Raw genomic sequence first — 24,956 nt, forward strand, 5'->3', positions numbered from 1 at the left:
AGAGCAGTATACATCATGTGTTTCCTGTTGGTGTAATATAGACCTCAGGTAGGCTCCATAAAGGCGGCTTGGTAACCACATCTGTACACACACACACAACACGTGAGGAACATTTTACCCCTCTCTCTCTCTCTCTCTCTCTCTCTCTCTCTCTCTCTCTCTGTGTGTCTTTCTCAATCTCCCCCAGTCACTTCTCTGTTAGATTGTGTGTTCCCCTCTCCCATGTGCTATTAAATAAAGAAGAAAGTGCTTTCATGTTTTTTAAAGACCTCATGCCCTTGGTGCTACGCTGTGTTTAAAGCCCAAGGTAGCACGTCCAGCCGCTTGCCTCAGAGAAAGAGAGAGAGAGAAAGACAGACAGAATGGGGAAGGGAGAAAGACAGAGGCAGCAGGAGAGAGGGCATGTGGGGGTGGCAGGGGTGGAGGCAAATCCTTAAAAATCCCATGAGGAAGTAATTACGCCATCCCCACTGAATACACACATGCACACACACACACACACACACACATACACACGTTGAGTCAGTTGGGAAAATAAATAAATAAACAAAAGTGAGAGTGAGAACAATATCCCCATTTAGAAGCCCCTAAAGTCTGGGTTCCATTCACCCCTACCTCCCCCCCACACACACACCCATAGCCTACCCCCCCCCCCACATCCACACCCGGCATATGCTACCTCCAACGAAGAATTACTCACTGCCTAGCTCCACTGGCTGTGCTGGACTCTCTCTCTCTGTGTGTGTGTGTGTGTGTGTGTGTGTGTGTGTGTGTGTGTGTGTGTGTGTGTGTGTGTGTGTGTGTGTGTGTGTGTGTGTGTGTGTGTGTGTGTGTGTGTGTGTGTGTGTGTGTGTGTGTGTGTGTGTGTGTGACATTGAGACTCAGGCTGGGGCATGGTATAGGCTGGGCTAAGGCTGGGACAGAGCTAGGATAGGATGGGCTGGGGGCTGGTGCCGGGCTTGGCTGTGTACTGGGCTGTGCAGAACTAGGGGTAGGATCTGACTGTGTTTATATAGCCCAGGCAAACCCGCTCTCTGGCCCATTCCCTCTAAGCCAGAGAATACAACCCTACCAGGACCGCTGGCAAGGGATTGTTTAGCATTTAACAAGAGAGAGAGAGAGAAAGAGAGAGCGAGACAGAGAGAAAGAGAGAGAAAACAGAGAGTGATATAGTCAGAAAGAGAACATACACATATAGAGGAAGCCAGAGAGATAGAGTGGTCAACAGGGACACATAGGAGGAAAGATAGAGATTGAAAGAAAGAGTCAAAGAAATAGGTCTGAGATTTTAAACACACAATCCCATTTACCTCTCTCTCAACATACTCACACACATTGTGAGACAGAGAGAAAGCAGACAAAACTCACCACACAAAGTCTCTGACAGATAGATAGACCTCAACACAGACAGACTCTCTGAGACAGACGGACGGCAAGCAGCATGTTTCTGTGGCGGCTCCCCCAGGCAGCGTGTCTGGTATTGGTGTGTGTGTCGCTGACTCTTGGGTACGAAGACGATATAGAGGTGAACTATGGTGACAGCTACTACAACGAGATCACAGAGGGAGAGCCACTGGAGCGTAAGTCAAGTGTGTGTGTGTGTGTGTGTGTGTGTGTGTGTGTGTGTGTGTGAGAGCTCTGAATGCTGAGTAAGGAATATGTCTCATGTTCTATGGGATTAACCCATCATTGTTTCTGTCAATGCTTTTGGTATGTCGATGGCCCAACGGTTCCTTAACCGCTCATACTAGGCTTTATAATATATGAAATGTGTTAAGCTTTTAAATACATCTGTGATGTTCATTTGTGGAACAACAAGTTCATCAACAATTTGAACTGAATGAAACAGACCGTCTCAGTGTGTTTGTCTCAAGTAGGATTTTCACGTAACATTAGTGAATTGACTTTGTTCAGTCACAGCCCACTGAATGCCAGTCATGATTGAATGAAGGTTTTAGTGTCAGGCTTGTTCATGACTTAAATCAGCTGGTCAAAAAGTCCAGAAATGGAGTTAGCTTTTAGAAATCTGCATGTTAAAAAACACATTTTGCCTGCGTTTTAAATTGAAAGACAACAATGTTTTTTGCTTCAATAGAGTGATATTGGGCAAGGCAACTGAAGTTTTTCATCAAACAAAATAAATGTATGCAAAACCTTCCACAGAAAAGAGCTTAGATTTCATCAGATGACATTAGAAATCCAACGCTAGTTGGTTAGCAGCCACTCATCAGTAAATTAGCTTAGAATGAAAGAGCAAGGTATTTTTTTTATAGCAAAAACGATGCATGGCCATCAGATTTCTTATGTTTACCACAGAAAAAATGTCTTATCCGAGTGAAGAAGTGAAACTGAATCACTAGATCTGCGTTTTGATATTTCTTCTGCGTTTATTTATCTTTCTCAGTGAAAATGATGAATTCTGTGTTAAGGCAACCCCTGTATCTTCAGACATCTGTATGGCTGTGTTCAGACAGTGTGTGTCCAGATATCATACTAAAAGAGTTTGATTTTAGAATCATTGTGCTCTGTTTGTGTGGGTTATAAAAGTATGTCTAGATGTACTCTGTCCAGTGTTGGTCTTTGTCAAGTTATTCGTCTCTGAATATGACGCGCAAAGACTAATCATACAGAGTGTGAGCACTGACTGTGTTAGTGCTGAGCACATCTGGACATGTTCCCTCTCTTCTCACTCTTCTCCTCTCTTTTCTATTCTCTCTCTTCTCCTCTCTTCTCTTCTCTCTTCTCCTCTCTTTTCCTCTCTTCTCTCCTCTCTCTTCTCACTCTTCTCCTCTCTTTTTCTCACTCTTCTCCTTTCTTTTCTTTCTCTCTTTCTCTTCTTCTTTCTCCCCTCTTTTCTCTCTCTTCTCTCCTCTCTCCTCTTTTCTTCTTTTCTCTTCTCCCTCTCTTTCTCTCTCTTCTCTCCTCTTCTATCTTCTCCTCTCTTCTCTCTCTTCTCTCCTCTCTCCTCTTTTCTCTCTTTTCTCTTCTCTCTCTTCTCCTCTCTCTCTTCTCTCCTCTTCTATCTTCTCCTCTCTTCTCTCTCTTCTCCTCTCTCTCTTCTCCTCTCTCTCTTCTCTCCTCTCTCTTCTCTTCTCATCTTCTCTCTTCTCTCTCTTCTCCTCTATTCTCTCTCTTCTCTTCTCTCACTTCCTTCTCTTCTCTCTCTTCTCTGCCAGAGTACATTAAGTACGTACAGTACATAGATAATATAAATAATCTGGACCAGTGTTTACCGAATGGTGAGTCACTTCCAATTCAGCGGTTCATAAATTTCCAAAAGCTTTAGGTGGGTTATAAAACAACATACATTTGGGAATCACTGATCTAGCTGTGCTCTGTCAGTCAATCTATCTCCAGTAGTTGTGGCTGAGGGAGTGTTTCTCAATGTGTTCTGTCAGTATTGGCTGGGAAACTCTGGGCAGAGATGTTCTCTGTCAGAGAGTAAGTTGAGCGAGAGGAGACCGGAGCTTTTAGCCTCCTATTGGGAAAAGACCATTATGAATGACTGGTCATTGATCAAAGAAATACTATTTAATTGGGAAATTCTTCTCTCAGCTATTTCGGAAGGCAGGCTCCTCTCTGTGTGTGTGTGTGTGTGTGTGTGTGTGTGTGTGTGTGTGTGTGTGTGTGTGTGTGTGTGTGTGTGTGTGTGTGTGTGTGTATGCTCATACAGAAAACCATAATCAACAGTACATTTGCTCAGGGCAGTTTGTAATGTGATTTTACATTACTAAAGATGAAGTGGCCCAAATAAACACTGGAGAGTAACATAACATATTACCACACCAGAGAAAGACACTGTGACAATAACTCAAATTGCCAGGATACAGGACACGGAAAGAGAAAGAGAGGGACAGAGCGGGAATAGATTGATACTGTTTCAAGCAAAGGGAAATAAAAAAGTAGTTAGATGGAGAAAGGGACAATCTAAGAGAGAGATGGACAGTTTGCAGGAGAAATTGGACAATCTGAGAGAGAGAGATGGACAGTTTACAGGCGAAAGGGACAATCTATGAGAGATGGACAGTTGGCAGGAGAAAGGGACAATCTATGAGAGATGGACAGTTGGAAGGAGAAAGGGACAATCTGAGAGAGAGATGGACAGTTGGATGGATGTAAGGGACAATCTATGAGAGATGGACAGTTGGCAGGAGAAAGGGACAATCTGAGAGAGAGAGATGGACAGTTTACAGGCGAAAGGGACAATCTGAGAGAGAGATGGACAGTTTGCAGGAGAAAGGGACAATCTGAGAGAGAGATGGACAGTTGGATGGATGTAAGGGACAATCTGAGAGAGAGATGGACAGTTTACAGGAGAAAGGGACAATCTGAGAGAGAGATGGACAGTTGGATGGATGTAAGGGACAATCTGAGAGAGAGATGGACAGTTGGATGGATGTAAGGGACAATCTGAGAGAGAGAGATGGACAGTTTACAGGCGAAAGGGACAATCTATGAGAGATGGACAGTTGGCAGGAGAAAGGATAGGAAGTGAATGATTATTGAGACATCTCAGTGTTGACTTAAAATGTATGAATAAAAAGCTATTTAACATACCCCAACCTCTCCTTCCCACTCAATTAAATGTAATTCAATTCAATTGAGTGGGAAGGAGAGGTGGAGCAGTTCATACAGGCATGTATGTTAGATGGCTTGTATTCATTCATTTAACTTCCTCTCTCTCTCTCTCTCTCTCTCTTGTTCTCTCTCTTCTCTCTCTCCTCTCTCTCTCTCTTTCTTTCTCCCTCTCTCAGCCACAGCTACCCCAGCCCCAGGACCCTGTAAGGCTACAGACATGACTAAATGGGACAAGCTCTTCTCCATGCTGGAGAACTCTCAGATGAGGGAGAACATGCTTCTGCAGTTCTCCGATGACATCATCAAGGTGGAATTGGGGTCGCTGCGTGGAGAGATGCTAAGGTTGGTTTTTGAGAAGAAAGTCTGTGCTATGTATATGAACTTATATAAAGACAAACGTTTGTCATTCAAGGGTTTTTCTTAAGTTGTACTATTTTCTACATTGTAGAATACGAGTGAAGATAACAAAACTATGATATAACACATGGAATTATGTAGTAACCAAAAAAGTGTTAAACAAGTGAAAATACATTTTAGATTTTAGATTCTTCAAAGTAGCCACCATTTGCCTTGATGACAACTTTGCACACTCTCGGCATTCTCTCAACCAGCTTCACCTGGAATGATTTTCCAAAAGTCTTGAAGAAGTTCCCACATATGCTGAGCACTTGTCGGCTGCTTTTTCTTCACTCTGCGGTCCAACTCATCCCAAATCATCTCAATTGGGTTGAGGTTGGGTGATTGTGGAGGCCAGATCATCTGATGCAGCACTCCATCACTCTCCTTCTTGGTCAAATAGCCCTTGCACATCCAGGAAGTGTGTTGGGTCATTGTCCTGTTGAAAAAAAAAATGGTAGTCCCACTAAGCTCAAACAAGATGGGATGGTGTATCACTGCAGAATGCTGTGGTAGCATGCTGGTTAAGTGTGCCTTGAATTATAAATAAATCACTGACAGTGGAACCAGAAAAACACCCCAACATCATCACACCTACTCCTACATGCTTCACGGTGGGAACCACACGTGAAGATATCATCTGTCCACCTACTCTGCGTCTCATTAAAAAATATATATTTCTAATTTGGACTCATCAGAACAAAAGACAGATTTCCACCAGTCTAATATCCATTGCTCGTGCTTGTTTGGCCTAAGCAAGTCTCTTATTATTATTGGTGTCCTTTAGTAGTGGTTTCTTTGCAGAAATTCGACCATGAAGGCCTGATTCATGCAGTCTCCTCTGAACAATTGATGTTACTTGAACTCAGTGAAGCATTTTTTGGGCTGCAATTTCTGAGACTGGTAACTCTAATGAACTTATCCTCTGCAGCAGAGGTAACTCTGGGTATTCCTTTCCTGTGGCGGGCCTTATGAGAGCCAGTTTCATCATAGCGCTTGATGGTTTTTGCGACTGCACTTGAAGAAACTTTAAAAGTTCTTGATATTTTCTGGATTGACTGACCTTCATGTATTTCTCTGTGTATATTTGAGCTATTCTTGCCATAACATGGACTTGGTCTTTTACCAAATATTTCATATCATTCTGTATACCACCTCTACCTTGTCACAACATAACTTATTGGCATCAAACGCATCAAGGAAAGAAATTCCACAAATTAAACAAGGCACATCTGTGAATTGAAATGGATTCCAGGTGACTACCTCATGAAACTGGTTGAGAGAATAAGAAGAGTGTGCAAAGCTGTCATCAAGGAAACGGGTGGCATCTCAAATATAAAATATATTTTGATTTGTTTAACACTTTTTTGCTTACTACATGATTCCATATGTGTATTTCATAGTTTGATGTCTTCACTATTATTCTACAATGTAGAAAATAGTAAAACTAAAGAAAAACACTTGAATGAGTAGGTGTGTCCAAACCTTTGACTGGTACTGTATATATACTGAACAAAAATATAAATGCAACATGTAAAGTGTTTCATGATCTGAAATAAAAAAATCCCATACATTTTCCATACCCACAAAAAGCTTATTTATCGCCAAATGTGTTTACATCCCTGTTAGTGAGCATTTCTTCTTTGCCAAGATAATCTATCCACCAGACAGGTGTGGCATATCAAGAAGCTGATTGAACAGCATGATCATTACACAGGTGCACCTTGTGCTGGGGAGTATTTCTGTCTGTAATAAAACTCATTCTGGCTCCCCAGTGGGTGAATCTTTCTCCCAAGTGGGTGAGCTTATGCCCTCCTAGGCCCACCCATGGCTGTGCCCTGCCTAATGAGTCTAATGGGCCTAATACATTTATTTCAATTGACGGATTTCCTTATGAACTGTAACTCATGTTACGCTTATTTTTTTGTTCATTATAAATGGAACTCTCAGCCAATGGATCATAACCAGCAATCCGAAATCGACCTTTACCTCCCTAACCTCTGTACACCTGTGTATATCTGACAGGAGTCCATGTGGAATTGGGCGTAAGAAACTACTGGTGCAGTTGGCTAGCTTGGCTCCCATGTGTACTGTACTTCCTGGTCTCTGATGTAATCCCTCTCTAATCCTTCTTCTCCTCACCACAGGTTCGTGGCTCAGTACGGAGGGGCCTGTGGCGTTGCGGTGGAGACCGCTGGGCGGAGGATGTCCATGCAGATGGAGGCTCGCCTCAGGGAGAGCATGGAGCATCTCAGACAGGATCGAAGCACTGATGCTGGGAATTCAGCTGGGAATAGCCATCAGGAAAAGCTGTTACAGCAGCTTCTAACTGCAATGAGGACACAGGCTATCCAACTTATCAAGCTGGAAAACATCTGCCTGAGTAATCCAGAGGCTAAGGGGGAAAACTTGCAGCAGGAAGTGGCATCAGCAGAGATGCTGGTTGCCGTGGTGACAGAGCTGGCGAAGACGAGGGCAGTGCTAGAGCTCGCGCTCAAGTCGGCACAGCAACGACACCTGCCTGCAGGTGAGAACACCACTTCCTGTGTCCCTGTCTATACATCCTGCCATCCTTTACATCAGTGGTCCTCAACCAGGGGGCACTAGTACTGACCTATCCACATGGGGAACTTGACCCAACCAGGGGCACTAGTACTGACCTATCCACACGGGGAACTTGACCCAACCAGGGGCACTAATACTGACCTATCCACATGGGGAACTTGACCCAACCAGGGGCATTAGTACTGACCTATCCACATGGGGAACTTGACCCAACCAGGGGCACTAGTACTGACCTATCCACATGGGGAACTTGACCCAACCCGGGGCACTAGTACTGACCTATCCACATGGGGAACTTGACCCAACCAGAGGCACTAGTACCTGACCTATCCACATGGGGAACTTAAACCCAACCAGGGGCACTAGTACTGACCTATCCACATGGGGAACTTAAACCCAACCAGGGGCACTAGTACTGACCTATCCACATGGGGAACTTGACCCAACCAGAGGCACTAGTACCTGACCTATCCACATGGGGAACTTAAACCCAACCAAGGGCATTAGTACTGATCTATCCACATGGGGAACTTGACCCAACCAGGGGCACTAGTACCAGACCTATCCACATGGGGAACTTGACCCAACCAGGGGCACTAGTACTGACCTATCCACATGGGGAACTTGACCCAACCAGGGGCACTAGTACTGACCTATCCACATGGGGAACTTGACCCAACCAGAGGCACTAGTACCTGACCTATCCACATGGGGAACTTAAACCCAACCAGGGGCACTAGTACTGACCTATCCACATGGGGAACTTAAACACAACCAGGGGCACTAGTACCAGACCTATCCACATGGGGAACTTGACCCAACCAGGGGCACTAGTACCAGACCTATCCACATGGGGAACTTAAACCCAACCAGGGGCACTAGTACCAGACCTATCCACATGGGGAACTTAAACACAACCAGGGGCACTAGTACCAGACCTATCCACATGGGGAACTTGACCCAACCAGGGGCACTAGTACCAGACCTATCCACACGGGGAACTTGACCCGACCAGAGGCACTAGTACCTGACCTATCCACATGGGGAACTTAAACCCAACCAGGGGCACTAGTACTGACCTATCCACATGGAGAACCTGACCCAACCAGAGGCACTAGTACAGACCTATCCACACGGGGAACTTTACCCAACCAGGGGCACTAGTACTGACCTATCCACACGGGGAACTTGACCCAACCAGGGGCACTAGTACTGACCTATCCACATGGGGAACTTGACCCAACCAGGGGCACTAGTACTGACCTATCCACATGGGGAACTTGACCCAACCAGAGGCACTAGTACCTGACCTATCCACATGGGGAACTTGACCCAACCAGGGGCACTAGTACTGACCTATCCGCACAGGGAACTTGACCCAACCAGGGGCACTAGTACTGACCTATCCGCATGGGGAACTTGACCCAACCAGGGGCACTGGTACTGACCTATCCACATGGGGAACTTGACCCAACCATGGGCACTAGTACCAGACCTATCCACATGGGGAACTTGACCCAACCAGGGGCACTAGTACCAGACCTATCCACATGGGGAACTTGACCCAACCAGGGGCACTAGTACGGACCTATCCACATGGACCCAACCAGGGGCACTACTGACCTATCCAACCAGGGGCACTAGTACTGACCTATCCACATGGGGAACTTGACCCAATCAGGGGCACTAGTACCTGACCTATCCACATGGGGAACTTGACCCAACCAGGGGCACTAGTACTGACCTATCCACATGGGGAACTTGACCAACCAGGGGCACTAGTACTGACCTATCCACATGGGGAACTTGACCAACCAGAGGCACTAGTACAGACCTATCCACACCAGGGGAACTTTACATGGGGAACCAACCAGGGGCACTAGTACTGACCTATCCACATGGGGAACTTGACCCAACCAGGGGCACTAGTACTGACCTATCCACACGGGGAACTTGGGGTAACCTATCCACATAAACCCAACCAGGGGCACTAGTACTGACCTATCCACATGGGGAACTTAAACCCAACCAGTGGCACTAGTACTGACCTATCCACATGGGGAACTTGACCCAACCAGAGGCACTAGTACCTGACCTATCCACATGGGGAACTTAAACCCAACCAAGGGCATTAGTACTGACCTATCCACATGGGGAACTTGACCCAACCAGGGGCACTAGTACCAGACCTATCCACATGGGGAACTTGACCCAACCAGGGGCCTATCCACATGGGGAACTTGACCCAACCAGGGGCACTAGTACCTGACCTATCCACATGGGGAACTTGACCAAACCAGAGGCACTAGTACCTGACCTATCCACATGGGGAACTTAAACCCAACCAGGGGCACTAGTACTGACCTATCCACATGGGGAACTTAAACACAACCAGGGCACTAGTACCAGACCTATCCACATGGGGAACTTGACCCAACCAGGGCACTAGTACCAGACCTATCCACATGGGGAACTTAAACCCAACCAGGGGCACAAGTACCAGACCTATCCACATGGGGAACTTAAACACAACCAGGGGCACTAGTACCAGACCTATCCACATGGGGAACTTGACCCAACCAGGGGCACTAGTACCAGACCTATCCACACGGGGAACTTGACCCGACCAGAGGCACTAGTACCTGACCTATCCACATGGGGAACTTAAACCCAACCAGGGGCACTAGTACTGACCTATCCACATGGAGAACCTGACCCAACCAGAGGCACTAGTACTGACCTATCCACACGGGGAACTTTACCCAACCAGGGGCACTAGTACTGACCTATCCACATGGGGAACTTGACCCAACCAGGGGCACTAGTACTGACCTATCCACATGGGGAACTTGACCCAACCAGGGGCACTAGTACTGACCTATCCACATGGGGAACTTGACCCAACCAGAGGCACTAGTACCTGACCTATCCACATGGGGAACTTGACCCAACCAGGGGCACTAGTACTGATCCCTATCCGACCTATCCACAGGGAACTTGAGGGGCCCAACCAGGGGCACTAGTACTGACCTATCCGCATGGGGAACTTGACCCAACCAGGGGCACTGGTACTGACCTATCCACATGGGGAACTTGACCCAACCATGGGCACTAGTACCAGACCTATCCACATGGGGAACTTGACCCAACCAGGGGCACTAGTACCAGACCTATCCACATGGGGAACTTGACCCAACCAGGGGCACTAGTACTGACCTATCCACATGGGGAACTTGACCCAACCAGGGGGCACTAGTACTGACCTATCCACATGGGGAACTTGACCCAATCAGGGGCACTAGTACCTGACCTATCCACATGGGGAACTTGACCCAACCAGGGGCACTAGTACTGACCTATCCACATGGGGAACTTGACCAACCAGGGGCACTAGTACTGACCTATCCACATGGGGAACTTGACCCAACCAGGGGCACTAGTACTGACCTATCCACATGGGGAACTTGACCCAACCATGGGCACTAGTACTGACCTATCCACATGGGGAACTTGACCCAACCAGGGGCACTAGTACTGACCTATCCACATGGGGAACTTGACCCAACCATGGGCACTAGTACCAGACCTATCCACATGGGAAACTTAAACCCAACCAGGGGCACTAGTACTGACCTATCCACATGGGGAACTTGTCCCAACCATGGGCACTAGTACCAGACCTATCCACATGGGGAACTTGAAAAGACTCATGAGACAGTAGACTTACTGGTAAACTGTACATGAGGGGGTATTTTAGTGGTACTCTAGGCAGAGCAACATGTACTTGGTGGTACAGTAACCAGGTTGACAAGCCCTGCTCTACATAATGTAGAAGATGTTTAGACACCATCAGGTAATACAGCACTCCTCTCACCAGAATCACACCAGACATCCCTCCCAGGCAATGTGATCATTAACAACCCATCATTCTTGAAAGACTGAAAATAGGAAATATATAGTTAGAGAGTATGAATATAAACAACAATTCTGGTAAATTTTTCTTAAAAATTAATAATAAAATTGATTCTTACTAGAGTGCCTTTCCGTGTTCCAAGCCCAGTCTCTGCATCTGAAATACACCCACAGGCCCTGTTCAGACCTCTACCTACTTACTCTGTTGAAATTCAATCAAAAACAAAATGAGTTTGAGGACTTCCAATAACCCCAGAGAGCAACAAGGCTATTGTTCTATAAAGAGGAGTCTCTCTGAATCAAGTCTGTTCATATATATATTGCCGCCAGGTCTTTCAGTGAGCCAGCTCCAGTTCCCAGCATTAATCAGATAAAACTTCAATGCTTTTTACATTGCACACACGCACACACACACACACACTGTCTATATCATCCGCCCTGTAAACCTGTATATTAGCAGGTCGACAAAGCAACCACAGCAAAACACCCTGAGAAGCAGAACCAGATGGGAAAGGTTACCCCCGGGGAGAAACCTGAGACAAATGTAACGTCAACATTTAGGGTCTGGTAGGAGGAGTCTCAGTGTCATAACCTAGCTATCAGAATGCTGCTGCTGCTGCAGAGAGAGGGGAAAGGGAGCTGTCCACACTGATTCAAAACCCACTTAGTCATACACACAGAAACACGCACGCACGCACACACACACGCACGCACACACGCACACGCACACACACATAACTAATATCTAGTAAAGTGTTTCTTGATGTGAGATAAAGACAATATGATCTGGTCATCTGTAGTGCTTCTGAGAACAGAGCTTAGGACTGAAGAAGCCCTGTGAGACAGCATACAGGGTCTTTTTCCATCTCCCTCTTGATTTCTCTCCTGATTTTGTCATCTTTCAGATCAATAATAACCGCAAAATGACTAAAGCTATTCTCTCCTCCCTCGCCCCTCTCTCGCAGGCTGTGAGACCGCTCTTCTCTTCCCTATGCGTTCCCCTCGTATCTTCTCGTCAGTGACACCAGACCTCCCTCTCTCCCTCTCTTCCTTCACCGTGTGCCTGTGGGCCAAGCCCGTCTCCTTCTCCAACAGAACCGTGCTGTTTTCCTACGGAACCAAACGGAACCCCTATGAGATACAGCTCCTTCTTAGCGGAACAAGGGCTCTCTTCACCGTGGGAGGAGAGGCTCACCTGGTGGAGGCACGGGGAGTGGTGAAAGGAGGAGGAGTTTGGACCCACCTATGTGGGGCTTGGAGCTCTGAGCAGGGCATAGCGTCACTATGGGCCGATGGACACAGAGTGGCATTCACACCCGGGGTGGCCGAGGGCCACATGTTACCGGATGGAGGCTCACTCCAGCTGGGGCAGGAGAAGAACGACGGTGGGGTCTCTGGAGGGTCAGGTGGCAGTGGGAGTCAGATGCCTGGGTTTGAGGGAGGCTTCGATGCCAAGTTGGCATTCGCTGGGAAGATGACAGGGGTGAACATGTGGGACCGTGTGCTGACGGAGGAGGAGATATCCCAGCTGGCTTTGCAAGACGGCGAGGGGTGTGAGCAGAGGGGGAATGTAGTTGGATGGGGCTTGACGGAGATTGTGCCTCACGGGGGTGCTCAGTTCATCAACTAACTCTGATGACGTTTTCATCATCATCATCATCATCATTTAAATCAACTCTATCAGCTTCATCATCATAATCCTCATCATCTTCATCCTAATCGTCATCATTTAAATGAACTATCATTATCATCGTTTAAATCAACTCTACATCTTCATCATCATCATAATCATCATCATTTAAATTAACTATCATTTTCATCATGTAAATGAACTTTCATCATTTAAATGAACTATCATCATCTTCGTCGTCACCATTATAAACTAACCTGCAGTGCAGAACAGCCCAACCGGCTGAGACTGCAACAACAATGTGAACATGAACAACAACACCAGCTCTCTTTAATGGCTAAAGAGACTGGAGAAGAATGTGCCCTGTTAGAGGAGTGTTTCCCATTTAGAGAAGCAGTGGACACACTCAGACACACTCAGACACACACACACAAACACACACACACACACACACACACACACACACACACACACACACACACACACACACACACACACACACACACACACACACACACACACACACACACACACACACACACACACACACACTGTGAGAAGCATTAGTATACATAGTCTAAGGAGTAGAAGTGGAACAAACATCATTTACCACAGATATAAAGAGAAAAATGAAAAGGAAAGAACAGAGGTGAGAGAGACAAAAAGATGCTTTGGGTCAACTGGCACAAAACCAGTCTGCAAGTGTCATCACTAGATGGCCATGCTAGAGAGGACCCAATTGGCTATATCATCAGCAGTGCAAGTACGTTAGCTGTTTGTTATTAATGGAGTGTTAGGGTTAAGGGGTAAGGTAAATGAGAAAGGGTTGAGGTTTGGGTTAGTTGTTAAAGTGGAATTTCTGGCTAAAAAAAACACGTTACCTTTGTCCTCTCTAGCATGGCTACGTAGTGACAACTATCTGCAAGCTGCCATAGGAGGTTTTAATCATTCTATTACCTTATAATCTTATGCTTCCGGCAAAAGTTAATTTTTTTCCAAGCGTTGTTTCCAACTTTGTATTTATCAAAGTGTTTACATTCAGATGTGAAAAACATAATATTTTTGTTGTTTTGTATTTTGCTTAGTTTTCCATACACCCAGAGGTCTTTCCATACACCCAGAGGTGTTTCCATACACCCAGAGGTGTTTTCATACACCCAGAGGTCTTTCCATACACCCAGAGGTCTTTCCATACACCCAGAGGTCTTTCCATACACCCAGAGGTGTTTCCATACACCCAGAGGGCTTTCTATACACCCAGAGGGCTTTCCATACACCCAGAGGTGTTTCCATACACCCAGAGGGCTTTCTATACACCCAGAGGGCTTTCCATACACCCAGAGGTCTTTCCATACACCCAGAGGGCTTTCTATACACCCAGAGGGCTTTCCATACACCCAGAGGTCTTTCTATACACCCAGAGGGCTTTCCATACACCCAGAGGTCTTTCCATACACCCAGAGGTGTTTCCATACACCCAGAGGTCTTTCCATACACCCAGAGGTGTTTCCATACACCCAGAGGTCTTTCTATACACCCAGAGGGCTTTCCATACACCCAGGGGTGTTTCCATACACCCAGAGGGCTTTCCATACACCCAGAGGTCTTTCCATACACCCAGAGGTGTTTCCATACACCCAGAGGTCTTTCTATACACCCAGAGGGCTTTCCATACACCCAGAGGTGTTTCCATACACCCAGAGGGCTTTCCATACACCCAGAGGTGTTTCCATACACCCAGAGGTGTTTCTTCTCCTTGAAATGGGTGCCAATGGATGATGCAATACGATTACTTAGTCCCTGTTTGTTCCGCATCTCATTTGAGACAGAAACACTTGATTTGAAAAGCGGAACTGTGGACAATTTTTACAGAATCTGTTACAACGATCTCTGCTCTTTGTTAACGTAGTAGGCAATGTGTATCATATTGTAAATTGTTTTGTGTTTTTGTCAAGAAGTAAAAATGAATGTATTTTGTATATAAATATTTTTTGGCATACAGTATGATTAAAAATGGAGAATAAACGAGAAACGAGAATAAAATTACATGTTAACATTAAGCCTCTGATGCATTTCTTCCTCACCAACAGGAAAGACAAGGTGCTCAAGTGTTAGAAGGTCATTTCAATCATCCCAACAACAGTTGCAGATTTGGATGTTTTGAGTGATTATTGCATATTAACTTAATTCAACAGTCTTTCACTTTATTTAGATAGTAACCCTCTGTAGTTATGCATTGGGACTAGAGTGTTAGTAAATGCACTGAACTTGCTCATCAGCTGATACATAAACTATATATACAAAAGTTTGTGGACACACCATCGAATTAGTGGATTCGGATATTTCAGTCACACCTGTTGCTGATAGGTGTATAAAATTGAGCACACAGTCATGCAATCTCTGTAGCCAAACTTTGTCAGTAGAATCGCCTTCCAGAAGAGCTTAGTGGCTTTCAACGTGGCACCAAGTTCGTCAAATTTCTGCCCCGCTAGAGCTGCCTCGGTCAACTGTAAGTACTGTTATTGTGAAGTGGAAACGTGTAGGAGCAACAACGGCTCAGCCGCGAAGTGGTAGGCCACAGAAGCTCACAGAACGGGACCGGCAAGTGCTGAAGCGCGTAACGTGTAAAAATCATCTGACCTCGGTTGCAAAGCTCACTACCGAGTTCCAAACTGCCACTGGAATCAACGTCAGCACAAGAACTTCATGAAATGTGTTTCCATGGCCGAGCAATCACACACAAGCCTAAGATCACCGTGCGCAATTCCAAGCGTCGGTTGGAGTGGTGTAAAGCTTGCCGCCATTGGACTCTGGCTCAGTGGAAACGCGTTATCTTGAGTGATGAATCATGCTTCACCATCTGGCAGTCCGATGGATACATCTGTGTTTGGCAGATGCCTGGAGAACGCTACCTGCCTGAATGCATAGTGCCAACTGTAAAGTTTGGTGGAGGATAAATTATGATCTGGGTCTATTTGTCGTGGTTCAGGCCCCTTAGTTCCAGTGAAAGGAAATCTTAACACTACAACATTCAATGACATTCTAGACAATTCTGTGCTTCCAACTTTGTGGCAACTGTTTGGTTTCAGCATGACAATACCCCCATGCACAAAGCGAGGTCCATACAGAAATGGTTTGTCGAGATCAGTGTGGAATTACGTGACTGGCCTACACATAGCCCTGACCTCAACCCCATCGAACACCTTTGGGATGAATTGGAACGCCGACTGTGAGCTAGGCCTAATCGCCCAACATCAGTACCCGACCTCACTAATGCTCTTGTGGCTGAATGGAAGCAAGTCCCCACAGCAATGTCCCAACATCTAGTGGAAAGCCTTCCCAGAAGAGTGGAGGCTGTTATAGCAGCAAAGGGGGGACCAACTCCATATTAATGCCCATGATTTTAGAATGAGATGTTCGACGAGCAGGTGTCCACATACTTTCGGTCATGTAGTATAGTTGAATATGAGGTAGATAGTCTGTAGACTGCCAACTAAGCCCAACGTGTTTCACTTTATTTGGATAGTCCCAAAGCATATCTACAGATAGTTACTAGAATGACAACAAATATGCTGTTAAACTGATACGCAGTTGAGATGCTGGTGATATTTTTTTTATTTTACCCTTATCTTACCAGGTTAGTTGACTGAGAACACATTCTCATTTACAACAACGACCTGGGGAATAGTTACAGGGGAGAGGAGGGAGGATGAATGAGCCATTTGTAAGCCAGTAGTCTCCTGAATGTTTGTTGATCGTAGATGGGATATACTGAAATATTTGAAATTTGAAATATTACTGACAGATATACTGTTGAAATATTACTGACATGCTGCAGATATACTGTTGAAATATTACTGACATGATACACTGTTGAAATATTACTGACATGATACACTGTTGAAATATTACTGACATGATACACTGTTGAAATATTACTGACATGATACACTGTTGAAATATTACTGACATGCTGCAGATATATTGTTGAAATATTACTGACATGATACACTGTTGAAATATTACTGACAGGCTGCAGATATACTGTTGAAATATTACTGACATGATACAGATATACTGTTGAAATATTACTGACAGGCTGCAGATATACTGTTGAAATATTACTGACAGGCTGCAGATATACTGTTGAAATATTACTGACAGATATACTGTTGAAATATTACTGACAGGCTGCAGATATACTGTTGAAATATTACTGACAGGCTGCAGATATACTGTTGAAATATTACTGACAGATATACTGTTGAAATATTACTGACAGGCTGCAGATATAATGTTGAAATATTACTGACAGGCTGCAGATATACTGTTGAAATATTACTGACAGGCTGCAGATACACTGTTGAAATATTACTGACATGATACACTGTTGAAATATTACTGACAGGCTGCAGATATACTGTTGAAATATTACTGACAGATATACTGTTGAAATATTACTGACAGGCTGCAGATATACTGTTGAAATATTACTGACAGATATACTGTTGAAATATTACTGACATGATACAGATATACTGTTGAAATATTACTGACAGATATACTGTTGAAATATTACTGACATGCTGCAGATATACTGTTGAAATATTACTGACAGGCTGCAGATATACTGTTGAAATATTACTGACATTACGGCTGCAGATATACTGTTGAAATATTACTGACAGGCTGCAGATATACTGTTGAAATATTACTGACATGCTGCAGATAGCCTACATATGGTTTGTCGCGCATCTATAGATGGACAATATTTTTCCTTTATTTAACTAGGCAAGTCAGTTAAGAACAAACTCTTGACAGCCTACTGGGGGAACAGTGGGTTAACTGCCTTGCTCTCCCTCTATTTCCCCAAGACATGGTACTGTATCAGCATATGCTGATTGTTAAGCCCACCCCCTGTCCCGTAGCTCAGAGAATCAATAATAAATGACCTCTCTCCTCCCAGCAGCCACCAGTTCAGGAAGTAGGATGATGTAATGTGGTTCGGGTGAGGTCGGGGGGTTGAGTTCTGGGTGGACGACCAAGCGTGTGTATGTAGTGTATATCTGATAATGAGGTAGGCCTGTGGGATTTACTGTAGTTGCCTTAACACTCTGCCCCACTGCTAGCTTCCTTTCTACACCCCCCCCGCCGCCCCAGTCTTTGAGGTTGAAACACACATATACTGTACACATGTGGATCACACACACACACACACACACACACACACACACACACACACACACACAACACACACACACACAGTGCTAGCTCATTATCTGCTACTGGTAACTGCCAAAATAAAGGAAACACCAACAGCTTCAATGCACCTTGGTATAGATTCTACAAGTGTCTGGAACTCTATCGGAGGGATACAACACCATTCTTCCACAATACATTCCATCAGTTGGTGTTTTGTTGTTGGTGGTGAAAAGCGCCACTCCAGAATTCAATTGGGGTGAGATCTGATGAAAGAGACAAACACACACCCTTTAAACCCTCTACGCTCCTTTGAAACCTCTCTTTCAAAGTCACTGAGATCTCTTCTTCTAGCCATAGTAGCCAAAATAATGGTCAACTGGGCATTTTTATACATGACCCTAAGCATGGCGGGATTATAACTGCTTAATTAGGTCAGGAACCACACCTGTGTGGAAGCCCCCGCTTTCAAAATACATTGTATCCCTCATTTACTCAAGTTTTTCCTTTATTTTGGTAGTTACCTGTATGTCTCAGCACAAACATAGCAGTATAAGCCCATATATATATATATATATATATATATATATATATATATATATATATATATATATATATACGTATATTAGAGGTCGACCGAGTAATCGGAATGGCTGATTAATTAGGGACGATTTCAAGTTTTCATAACAATCGGTAATCGGCATTTTTGGACACCATGGTCGATTACATGGCCGATTACATTGCACTCCACGAGGAGGCTGCGTGGCAGGCTGACTACCTGTTATGCGAGTGCAGCAAGAAGCCAAGTTAAGTTGCTAGCTAGCATTAAACATATCTTATAAAAAACAATCAATCTTAACATAATCACTCGTTAAAAGGAATCACCAGCTTTCATATGTTCTCATGTTCTGAGCAAGGAACTTAAACGTTAGCTTTCTTACATAGCACATATTGCACTTTTACTTTCTTCTCCAACACTTTGTTTTTGCATTATTTAAACCAAATTATTATTTTTTAAATTTTAGACTAAATTGATTTTATTGATGTATTATATTAAGTTAAAATAAAAGTGTTCATTGTTCATTCAGTATTGTTGTAATTGTCATTACGATTGGCTTTTTTTGGTCTTCCAATAATCGGTATAGGCGTTGAAAAATCATAATCGGTCGACCTCTAATATATATATATATCAGAAGTTTACATACACTTGGGTTTGAGTCACTACAACTTGTTTTTCAACCACTCCACAAATTTCTTGTTAACAAACTATAGCTCTGGCAAGTCAGTTAGGACATCTACAATTTCCAACGATTGTTTACAGACAGATTATTTCACTGTATCACAATTCCAGTGGGTCAGAAGTTTACATACACTAAGTTGACTGTGCCTTTAAACAGCTTGGGAAATTCCAGAAAATTGTGTCATTGCTTTAAAAGCTTCTGATAGGCTAATTGACATAATCTGAGTCAATTGGAGGTGTACCTGTGGATGTGTTTCAAGGCCTACCTTCAAACTCAGTGCCTCTTTGCTTGACATCATGGGAAAATCTAAATAAATCAGCCAAGACCTCCACAAGTCTGTAGACTTCAACAAGTCTGGTTCATCCTTGGGAGCAATTTCCAAATGCCTGAAGGTACCACATTCATCTGTACAAACAATAGTACACAAGTATAAACACCATGGGGCCACGCAGCCGTCATACCGCTCAGGAAGGAGACGTGTTCTGTCTCCTAGAGATGAACGTACGTTGGTGCGAAAAGTGCAAATCAATCCCAGAACAACAGCAAAGGACCTTGTGAGGATGTTGGAGGAAACAGGTACAAAAGTATCTATATCCACAGTAAAACGAGTCCTATATCGACATAACCTTTGTAAGTCGCTCTGGATAAGAGCGTCTGCTAAATGACTTAAATGTAAATGTAAATGTAATAACCTGAAAGGCCGTTCAGCAAGGAAGAAGCCGAAACAGCCATAAAAAGCCATACAACGGTTAGCAACTGCACATGGGGACAAAGATCGTACTTTTTGAAGAAATGTCCTCTGGTCTAATGAAACAAAAATATAACTATTTGGCCATAATGACCATCAATATGTTTGGAGGAAAAAGCAAGCAGAAGAACACCATCCCAACAGTGAAGCACGAGGGTGGCAGCATCATGTTGTGGGGGTGTTTTGCTGCAGGATAGTGCACTTCACAAAATATATGACATCATGAGGCAGGAAAATGATGTGAATATATTGAAGCAACATCTCAAGACATCAGATAGGAAGTTAAAGCTTGGTCGCAAATGGGTCTTCCAAATGGACAATGACCCCAAGCATACTTCCAAAGTTGTGGCAAAATGGCTTAAGGACAACAAAGTCAAGGTTTTGGAGTGGTTATCACAAAGCCCTGACCTCAATCCTATAGAACATTTGTGGGTGCAATTGAAAAAGCGTGTGCGAGCAAGGAGGCAGACAAACCTGACTCAGTTACACCAGCTCTGTCAGGAGGAATGGGCCAAAATTCACCCGACTTATTGTGGGAATCTTGTGGAAGGCTACCCGAAACGTTTGACCTAACAATTTAAAGGCAATGCTATCAAACACTAATTGAGTGTATGTAAACTTCTGGCCCACTGGGAATGTGATGAAAGAAATAAAAGCTGAAATAAATAATTCTCTCTATTATTATTCTGACATTTCACATTCTTAAAATAAAGTGGCAATCTTAACTGACCTAAAACAGGGAATTTTTACTAGGATTAAATGTCAGGAATTTTGAAAAACGGAGTTTAAATGTATTTGGCTAAGGTGTATGTACATTTCCGACTTCTGTATATACTGTATACAGTCGTGGCCAAAAGTTTGGAGAATGACACAAATATTAATTTTCACAAAGTCTGCTGCCTCACTTTGTATGGTGGCAATTTGCATATACTCCAGAATGTTATGAAGAGTGATCAGATGAAATGCAATTAATTGCAAAGACCCTCTTTGCCATGCAAATTAACTGAACCCCCCCCAAATTCCAATACATTTCAGCCCTGCCACAAAATGACCAGCTGGCATCATGTCAGTGATTCTCTCGTTAACACAGGTGTGAGTGTTGACGAGGACAAGGCTGGAGATGACTCTGTGATGCTGGTTGAGTTCGAATAACAGACTGGAAGCTTCAAAAGGAGGGTGGCGCTTGGAATCATTGTTCTTCCTCTGTCAACCATGGTTACCTGCAAGGAAACACGTGCCGTCATCATTGCTTTGCACAAAAAAGGCTTCACAGGCAAGGATATTGCTGCCAGTAAAATTGCACCTAAATCAACCATTTATCAGATCATCAAGAACTTCAGGTCACCAAAGAAAGTCCAGCAAGTGCCAGGACCGTCTCCTAAAATTGATTCAGCTGCGGGATCGGGGCACCACCAGTACAGAGCTTGCTCAGGAATGGCAGCAGGCAGGTGTGTGTGCATCTGCACACACAGTGAGGCGAAGACTTTTGGAGAATGGCCTGGTGTCAAGAAGGGCAGCAAAGAATCCACTTATCTCCAGGAAAAACATCAGGGACAGACTGATATTCTGCAAAAGTTACAGGGATTGAACTGCTGAGGACTGGGGTAAAGTCATTTTCTCTGATGAATCTCCTTTCCGATTGTTTGGGGCATCCGGAAAAAAGCTTGTCCGGAGAAGACAAGGTGAACGCTACCATCAGTCCTGTGTCATGCCAACAGTAAAGCATCCTGAGACCATTCATGTGTGAGGTTGCTTCTCAGCCAAGGGAGTGGGCTCACTCACAATTTTGCCCAAGAACACAGCCATGAATAGAGAATGGTACCAACACATCCTCAGAGAGCAACTTCTCCCAACCATCCAGGAACAGTTTGGTGACGAACAATGCCTTTTCCAGCATGATGGAGCACCTTGCCATATGGCATATGGCAACTATGTGGCTTGGGGAACAAAACATCGATATTTTGGGTCCATGGCCAGGAAACTTCCCAGATCTTAATCCCATTGAGAACTTGTGGTAAATCCTCAAGAGGCGGGTGGACAAACAAAAACCCACAAATTGTGACAAACTTCAAGCATTGATTATGCCAGAATGGGCTGCCATCAGTCAGAATGTGGCCCAGAAGTTATTTGACAGCATGCCAGGGCGGATTGCAGAGGTATTGAAAATGAATGGTCAACACTGCAAATATTGACTCTTTGCATAAACTTCATGTAATTGTCAATAAAAGCCTTTGACACTTATGAAATGCTTGTAATTATACTTCAGTATTCCATATTAACATCTGACAAAAATATCTCAAGACACTGAAGCAGCAAACTTTGTGGAAATTAATATTTGTGTCATTCTCAAAACTTTTGGCCACGACTGTATATACATTACCAGTCAAAAGTTTGGACACACCTACTTATTCAAGAGTTTTTCTTTATTTTAACTATTTTCTACATTGTAGAATAAGAGTGAAGACATCAAACTATGAAATAACACATATGGATCCATGTAGTAACCCAAAAAATGTTAAACAAAGCAAAATATATTCTTCAAAGTAACCACCCTTTGCCTTGATGACAGCTTTGCATTCTCTCAACCAGTTTCATGAGGTAGTCACCTGGAATGTTTTTCCAACTATTGAATGAGTTCACACATATGCTGAGCACTTGTTGGCTGCTTTTCCTTCACTCTGCGGTCTTTGACATAAAGACAAACCATAGAATGAGTAGATTCGTCCAAACTTTTGACTGGTACTGTATATATACAGTATTATATATATCTCCATCTCTGTCTCCTAACTAGGCATCTTACTTATCTCCATCTTTGTCTCCCTGTCTCTCTTTCATTGTCTCTTTCAGTCTCTCTCTCCATTGGGGCGGCAGGGTAGCCTAGTGGTTAGAGCGTTGGACTAGTAACCGGAAGTTCAAACCCCCGAGCTGACAAGGTACAAATCTGTTGTTCTGCCCCTGAAAAGGCAGTTCACTGTTCCTAGGCCGTCATTGAAAATAAGAATTTGTTCTTAACTGACTTGCCTAGTTAAATAAAGGTAAAATAAAAATAAAATTCTGATAAATGCTCTATTCCAGCTAAAACAATGGAGAGTCTCTGTTTAATGGAGAGTCAGAGTTTTTGTTTACATATCCCCTTTCTACTCTCCTCTCCCTTTCTCCCTCAACTCTCTCACCACTTCCTGTACCCTATATGTCTCCCTCTCCCCTCTTCCTCTTTTTCCACCCCCCATCCCCGTCCCCAAAATATTTGTCCAGAGTAGCAAAGCACACGGTGGATGTGCCAAAAAGTGCAAAATAAAACAGTCGATAAAACTACATTTGAACTTGACATAGGGTATGTTAAAATGCCTTAAACACAGACAATATACAGTAAATCACCAGCACTAGCTGACTCACAGCAGCAGGCACCCCAAACCAATAAAACATGAGACTTAACCATGCCAGTTTTAACTGGGGGGTGTCAAGAGCCATTTCCCAATACGCTGTTATGTAACTGTGTGTGGTTGTGTGTGTGTGTATGTGTGTGTATGTGTGTGTGTGTGTGTGTGTGTGTGTGTGTGTGTGTGTGTGTGTGTGTGTGTGTGTGTGTGTGTGTTTGTGTGTGTGCATGTGTACGTGTGTTGGACTGGCCTGTTACCCACTCTCAGCTTTGGACCGTGGCAGTGTTTATACTTGAGCCCGGAGAACAGACCCCCCCAAAGCAGGAAGTGCCTCAGCTGCCACAACACCACTGAGACTCTCCAGGGCAGGAGTGCAACTGCCTACGCTGCGGGTGATTGGTCTAGCACAATATGGTTTCCATTAATGCATCAAATCTGGTCAAGGGAAGGACGAAATGGAGGAGGATCATTGCGGTCATTTCACAAAAGAGGATTAGGTACGTGAGAACATAAAAACAGTTGAACGGTTCGATAAGAGGGGATATGTTAATACTGTACAGGAGTCATTTACCTTAGCACGGCAGTAATTGATTATGTGATGAGTGTTCACAAAATGGTGTTCACAACATGGCCACAGTGCATTGCATTACCCAGGTGGCCGCCACACACTAAAGCTGGATGAGGTGAGTTACACAAACACAATGTCATAATGTGTGTGAAGTGTTAGCTGACCGTACAGGTCATGAAGTGTGTGAGCTATTCACACACACGTTCCAGGATCATTTACAGGATAAACAAACGGTTAACCCTGAGTGCTTGATTTCATATGACAGGTCGTGGAGGTTGGAGAGAGGGGGCCCAGGATGGGGGCCAGACATACGTATGCTCCTTGAAGGCACGTACACACACACCTATGGATCCTTCTAGTCCCTTTACAACAGGAAAGGCCCTGTTCAAAGTTTTTTTTTATTTTACCTTTATTTAACTGGGCAAGTCAGTTAAGAACAAATTCTTATTTTCAATGACGGCCTAGGAACAGTGGGTTAACTGCCTGTTCAGGGGCAGAACGACAAATTTGTACCTTGTCAGCTCGGGGGTTTGAACTTTCAACCTTCCGGTTACTCGTCCAACGCTCTAACCGCTAGGCTACCCTGCCGCCCCAGTACACACACACACACACACACACACACACACACACACACACACACACAGCTAGATCCTCTGTGGTAACCTCTACCACCAGTTCTATAAATCAGTTCTATTAATTAAACAGTTATATTAATAATTTATATTACCGTTTTTCCCAA

General features: G+C 44.2%; 2 protein-coding genes across 2 annotated transcripts in view; one reads left to right on the top strand and one right to left on the bottom strand.

The window, feature by feature from the left end:
• Positions 1-24,956, bottom strand: part of LOC115127110 (ventricular zone-expressed PH domain-containing protein-like) — a 121,822-nt gene that overhangs the window by 78,338 nt on the left and 18,528 nt on the right. The window lies entirely within an intron of this gene.
• Positions 908-15,141, top strand: LOC115127117 (pentraxin-related protein PTX3-like). The gene is made up of 4 exons (XM_029656757.2): positions 908-1,580; positions 4,755-4,920; positions 7,122-7,501; positions 12,417-15,141. Exons 1-4 carry the CDS (start codon positions 1,442-1,444, stop codon positions 13,079-13,081), a joined length of 1,350 nt encoding a protein of 449 aa, XP_029512617.1. The 5' UTR covers positions 908-1,441; the 3' UTR covers positions 13,082-15,141.

Source organism: Oncorhynchus nerka, linkage group LG11 (assembly GCF_034236695.1).
Source record: "Oncorhynchus nerka isolate Pitt River linkage group LG11, Oner_Uvic_2.0, whole genome shotgun sequence".
Taxonomy (NCBI): domain Eukaryota; kingdom Metazoa; phylum Chordata; class Actinopteri; order Salmoniformes; family Salmonidae; genus Oncorhynchus; species Oncorhynchus nerka.

Bases quoted from the DNA above. Each gene is read 5' to 3' on its own strand.
- LOC115127117 (XM_029656757.2), top strand. From the start codon at position 1,442: ATGTTTCTGTGGCGGCTCCCCCAGGCAGCGTGTCTGGTATTGGTGTGT. The intron at 4,921-7,121 runs GTTGGTTTTTGA...TCCTCACCACAG, and splicing joins CTGCGTGGAGAGATGCTAAG to GTTCGTGGCTCAGTACGGAG. The intron at 7,502-12,416 runs GTGAGAACACCA...CCTCTCTCGCAG, and splicing joins GCAACGACACCTGCCTGCAG to GCTGTGAGACCGCTCTTCTC.